The following is a 6,270-nucleotide window of genomic DNA, read 5'->3' as shown; positions in this document are numbered from 1 at the left end:
AACATGCCGCAATCAAACCTGCATGACCAAGATACTGAAATTACTCTCTTCGCCAGTATCAACCTGAAGTACCGATTTACATTCACTCTCTTCTGAATCTTTGATTTATGTAATCGGGAAGAACATTTGCTGTTATTTTCTTGATCTGAATTGTTCATCAATTTAATCATGAAAATTTATGTGAATTATTTAATCAGGAAGAAACTTGGGTACTCTTCTCACTCTACTTTGCACAATCCTTCTTTGGCTGAACTGGCTGTTTCATGTCCTTTTTGAATTGTTTGTGGATACTTTCTCGTGTATAATATTTAGGTATGAGAAGTTACAGATATCGCATAATTTCTATTGATGATGCTGACAATGAGCCCAAAATTCTTGTGATATTTTATCATGATAGAAATTTCATATTATACATATTTTGTGGAAGTAAACATTGGGTGGTGTATATATACCCTATAAGGACATGTTTTTTGCCACAATGACAAGGTGCATTTGCACGTGCTCAATTACTAGTGCATATAAAATGTTGGGCGTGTGCCGGAGTTTGAAGCCTGCGCTGAAGGCCAACGTTCACGACGAATGCTTGGAATCTTTGCAACATGATGCACGGAACAGCCGAGGGGCTTGGGGCACGTTGAAAGAAGCCAGATCCCGCCCAAACTTGACCCACGTCGTCATTTTGTACACGAATCCAGATCGGTGGACACGCCTGGCGGACGCGTCCCGCCCACGCACATGGATGGATGGGTGAGGCTCGCCGTCTCCCGACCCGGACGGAGGCAGGCGCATCGTGCGACGGTGGTCGGCGTGCCGGCCCCGCCTTTTGATGAGCGACAGTTTCCCAGAAACAACGGCCGGACCCATCGCCAATCCTTCCCTCCGGTGCGGTCGTGGTTAATAATGGAGGAGCGCTACCCCATTGAGCGCGCGGTTAATAATGACGACTGACTGACGGCAGTTACCCAACCCACCTACATGTGCAGGCGTACACACCCCGACCCAGCCCAACACAACCCGGTCCCCATCCCCTCGCCGCCCCTCTTTTTCCTGCGCTTGCTTTTCCCACGAGCGCAGCGGCAGCAGCAGAAAAGGCCAAATCCACACTCCCGCACCCATCACTCCCACTCCCCTTCGCTCCCTGCTCTGCTTCTTGCTCTCCAATCTCCAGCCCGGCCCGCAGATCACCGGCCACCCCCTCCCCAAATCCATCCACCCGCCGCGTCTCCACCGCGCGCTCGTCGGAGGAGGAATGGGCGGCCCGCTGGGCGCCATCATCGGCCGCTACCCCTCGGCCGCCGCTGGCACCGGGGGAGACGACGCCGACCACCCGGGCGGGGGCGGGGGCACGGCCAGCCTGGGCATTATCCGGCACGACCGCAGGTGCCGCGACCTGGCCTTCCTCGTCCTCTTCGCCGCCTTCTGGGTCGCCATGATCGTCAACTCCAGCTTCGCATTCAACCAGGGCAACCCGCTCAGGTCCGTCCGTCCGTCCCTCGCCCCACCCACCCTTCAGATTGCTCCTGTTGCGTGCAGATCTCCATCTGCGCCGCGCATTTCCAACTGCTCTTCGACCCACCGCGTTCTATTTTTATTTTTATTTTATTTCCTGGTGCGCAATTAATAATCAGCAGTAACAAATCAGGGGGCGGGGGGAAGAAACGCTCGCTTGCTCGCTCCTGTTGCTTTCGCTGGCTATCTGCTCTAGGATTTACTACTAGTGTACTGATTATTACTGAATGAATTGATGAACGAGTCTTGCTGACTGCGAAACGCTTGCTTGCTCCTCTTGCTTTCGGTGACGACTAGCTGCTGCTCCTAGTATTGACTGATTGAATGAACGAGTCTTGCTGGGTGTGAAATGGAACTGCCTCTCCGAGGGAGAGGCTACTGTGGCCGTGCGTGTGCTGCTGCTAGTGCGAAACCGAATCTGGTTCTTGCTAGGGTCTGCCACCCGATTTTTTTTTAGGCTAAACCCATAAAAGATGGAAGCCGCCTTTGCTTTCCGGACTTTGGTGGCCCTAGGAATTGTATCCCCTCCCTAAAACCCTCTCCAAAGGCTTTTTTGTGCTCTGCTCTCGGGGTGCTCGGTGGGCTGAAAGCAGATAACACTTTCTCTGCCCGTGCCTACATACATATATGCTCTTGCTAACCGCACTGCAATGTGCCACTGACTTTTGGGGTGCCATGAGTTCAGCCTTGTAAAACTTTTTGAGCATCATTATTGCAATTTGTACAGACTTATCGTTTTACTGCTACTACCGTTCTGCAATTATTTGAAGCATGTACATGGGGTTTAATTTGTTGGCCATCACATCATTTCGACGAGTTATTTTTTAAGTGGTACAACTTTACCTTCTGCTTTCTTTCTGCAATTGTTCATTGATGCTGATATCCCTCTAGTTGCTCTTGAGTACCATCTATATTTGTTTACAAGACTTGGCCGGAAGCACATTTCTCTGTTAAATAGGAGTAGCATTTTGTCAACCTGGAATGTTCTTGCTATTAGCAACCTCAGCATGTAGATTAAATGGGAAGGATTAGAATGACATCTTGTTCTCGATCGTGCAGGCTGACATACGAGCTGGACTACAAAGGGAACGTCTGTGGCGACAGGCACGGCGACCCGGACGTGCACGAGCTCGAGGTCAGGTACTGGTTGGACCCGAACCAGGTGTACCAAAGTGGAGTCAAGGGCAGCAAGGCTAACCTGGCCGACGCCAAGGCCATCTGCCTCATGGAGTGCCCCACTCCGGCACCTGATGGACTAAACTTTGTCTGTGATTACCCGGAAGGGGATATCAGGCTCTCGGTTGATGATTGGATCAATAGGGACTATAATTACTTCGAAATGCTAACACCTGATATGAGGAACAGCTCCCTCCAGCTTCAGGGCCCCTGCTACCCTGTCATATTCCCTAGCGTAAATGGTAAGCCCGTGATCTTCACTCTGAGCCATTTCATGACACCTTTGTGTAAGCATGGAGTAACAGTACAGCCCCAGTTAGTCAACTAGTACAATGAGATGACTAATTCATAATATTCTTGTTCTTTCAGTCTATTGGAGCTGCCAATATATCGCCCGGGCATCCAATGTTTCTTTGACGCACTGGCAACAGATGGGTGGTGTAAACATTGAGCAAAATATGCTTATAGATAAAACAATCCACAAGGCCATCGATTCCAGATCTGCAGTCCTCAAGGTTCTTAAACTTCCAGTGGCTGAACCACTCTCTCTTCTTTGTTATCTGCTTAATACTGAAATTAAGTGACAAACTGTCCTCAGAACTCCCACAGTTTATCCTGAATGTGCAAGAATTTGCCTGCAGTGTGATTGTCCTGATAGGAGTTAGTACTTGGTAGTGGCTATTTAGACTGGATCTCCACAACATCATCACTAATTTTGTTTTATTTAAAAAATAATTTCCTGATGCAACTGATATGTGTAGCATCTGAGACCCAGTATGTAGATATTAATTGCATTTCTTCTATTTGCAGAGATATGTTGCGGACATTGGGAAGTCTTGGCCTGTCCTAATCGTGTGTGGTGCACTCCTTCCTCTTTTCTTGTCAGTGATCTGGTTGCTCATGATTCGTTATTTTGTTGCCGCAATGACATGGATAACAGTAGTGCTCTTCAATGCCCTTATAGTATCTGTTACTATGTTTTGTTACATCAAAGGTAAATATCACTAGTGCCATTTGCCATGTTATGCCTGATGCATGTCACATTATTCCTAACTGGCTACGTTATATATTCAGCTGGCTGGCTCGGAAATGACCCCTTAACGGTTGTTATTGGTGAAAGTGATCCATACGTCCACATAAGCGGGCGGGTAAGTGAACTCAATTAAGTCAACTTTTTACAAGGTCAAGCTGCTTGTTATCTGATCAATTACCTTCTTACCAGGAAATAAGCCATCTTCATGTTGCCACAGTGCTGATGACAGTAATAATGATCATTGCTTTTCTGTCCTCGATAGCTATTGTCCGGCGTATACTGATAGCCACACCTGTCCTGAAGGTAAGGAGCTCACTGGATATGTAAGCTTGATTGCGCAATGGTTCTGTTACAAACACACAATGCATTAATGCTATCTCTATTGTGATATACTATTACTACCTAATAATTTCTGTGCATTAACATCGAAAACTTATTTTCAGGTTGCTGCGAAGGTCATTGGTGAAGTTCAGGCACTGATAGTTTTCCCAGTTGTGCCGTATTTTATCCTCGCTATCTTTTATATGTTCTGGTTTTCTGCTACACTCCACCTCTTCAGCTCTGGTCAAGTTGTCCGAAATGACTGCAGTACAGATTGTTGTTCATATGATCTGAAGTTGGGCAAAGTGAACTGTGACAACTGTTGTGGGTACAGCATCCACTACACCCCTCATATCGGCATTGCCATTCTTTTCCACTTATTTGGATGCTACTGGGCTACTCAATTCTTCATGGCATGCTCTGCAACTGTGGTTGCTGGATCAGTTGCTTCTTACTACTGGGCGCGTGGCGAAATATCTGTAAGTACAGCACAAAAGAGTCAGAACTTCAACTATTTTTACTAAATGGGTGCTCTTTAATTTACTCCATACTTTTGCATTATCACCATTTACTGACAATTGAAGCCATTCTGGTGCAGCATGATATACCGTTTTTCAGTGTTGTCTCTTCGCTCAAGCGGCTGATGCGTTACAACCTTGGATCTGCTGCCATAGGCTCGCTTGTTGTGTCTGCTGTTGAGTGGGTGCGGTTTATACTAGAATGCCTTCGCCGCAAGTTGAAGCTGGTCGGTTCTGCTGGGGAGAGCTGCTTTGGGAAAGTGTCATCGTCCTCGTCTCAGTGCTGCCGAGGCTGCATAGACTGGACCCTCATGTCCGTAAATCGAAATGCCTACATAATGGTAAGCATGAACATTTTTTTTGTTTTACTGATCGTTCCTGTCCTGAAGCACAATGCCATTGGTTGTCTGCTTTGTTCATAATGATTGCCGACTGGGCTTTTATGGTGCGCCATTTGGGGCTGTTCACTCCCCGCATTTGACCTGATAGTTCTGAACTCCTTTTGTCTGTCTATCATTTGAGAGTTGCAACTTTTGAACTGACAAGGCTTCTCTTTGCTGTTTCGCAGATTGCCATCACGGGGAAAGGGTTCTTCAAAGCTTCGGTGCTCGCGACCGGCCTCATAATGAACAACATACTGCGCATCGGGAAGGTGAACGTGATCGGGGACGTGATCCTGTTCCTGGGGAAGCTGTGCGTGAGCCTGTTCTGCGCGCTCTTCGCGTTCCTCATGCTGGACACCCACAAGTACAAGTCGGCGCACAACAAGATATCGTCGCCGCTGGTCCCCGTGCTGGTGAGAGCATTTCTCTGCCCCTGCGAGCGTACATGTCGAACCCGGCATTATGTTTTGTTTCCATCACTGAGACTTGTGAATTGTGATGGTGGTGGTGGTGCATATAGGTGACGTGGGGCCTGGGCTACACGGTGGCGAAGCTGTTCTTCGCGGTGGTGGAGATGTCCATCGACACCATCATCCTGTCCTTCTGCCAGGACGCGGAGGAGCACCAGGGGACGGCGCAGTACGCGCCGCCGCTCCTCATGGAGACGCTGGACGAGCAGGGCGAGCTGCAGAGACTCACTCAAGGGCCCTGAATCTCTCTCCCTCGTTTCTTCAATTCTTCTTAGAGCTAGAGGTAGACTGGTGGTAATTTAGTACTGTAGAAGCCTGATGGATCGAGATCTCTGTCCAAGTGATGATCTTGGCTGGCTGGCTGGCTGGCTGCCTCCTGTACGTGTTGTTCAGCTTCAGCTCCCGGTATGTACGTGTCTGATGTGTCGCCCCTGATTGGCAAGTGTTGCGTACGAGTACGATGATGTACTTTGCTGATGCGATGTCTGGCGAAGGTTGGAAATTAGTTGCTTGAATGTGGTGGTGGTATGCAATGTGTCGCGGGTTGGTACTGCCGCCGCTGTGCTTGATTCCATATAGTATTATGACATGATGGAGCATGAGATCAGCCAGAATCTTTTCAATATTGATTTTTCTGACAACTTTCTAGGACCTTTGTGAGCTCATCTCCAATGGTTTGCAAGAAATGTCCGTAAAATATGACCGGAGCCTTAGGGCATCTCCAACGCAGACTCTCAAACTCCCTGCAACTTTCTGGTTTGCAAGAAATGTCCGTAAAATGAACAGAGCCTTAGAGCAACTCCAATGCGCCGACCCAAATAGACAACGTTTTTGTTCGTTTGGGTCGGCCGCTCGCTCGG

The 6,270-nt window shown here is 48.3% G+C and overlaps 1 protein-coding gene across 1 annotated transcript; it reads left to right on the top strand.

Moving 5' to 3' along the window:
• The first annotated feature begins 1,061 nt into the window (after positions 1-1,061).
• On the top strand, positions 1,062-5,925 carry LOC109765851 (choline transporter protein 1). Its single transcript, XM_020324622.4, has 10 exons — positions 1,062-1,476; positions 2,569-2,927; positions 3,055-3,200; positions 3,496-3,679; positions 3,760-3,833; positions 3,908-4,021; positions 4,162-4,518; positions 4,638-4,898; positions 5,126-5,353; positions 5,461-5,925. Exons 1-10 carry the CDS (start codon positions 1,250-1,252, stop codon positions 5,650-5,652), a joined length of 2,142 nt encoding a protein of 713 aa, XP_020180211.1. The 5' UTR covers positions 1,062-1,249; the 3' UTR covers positions 5,653-5,925.
• The last annotated feature ends 345 nt before the right edge of the window (positions 5,926-6,270 follow it).

The sequence above is a fragment of the Aegilops tauschii genome, chromosome 2 (genome assembly GCF_002575655.3).
Source record: "Aegilops tauschii subsp. strangulata cultivar AL8/78 chromosome 2, Aet v6.0, whole genome shotgun sequence".
In the NCBI taxonomy this organism is placed as follows: Eukaryota; Viridiplantae; Streptophyta; class Magnoliopsida; order Poales; family Poaceae; genus Aegilops; species Aegilops tauschii.
Note: the sequence above shows the minus strand (reverse complement) of the source record. Positions and strands in the feature narration are given on the sequence as shown.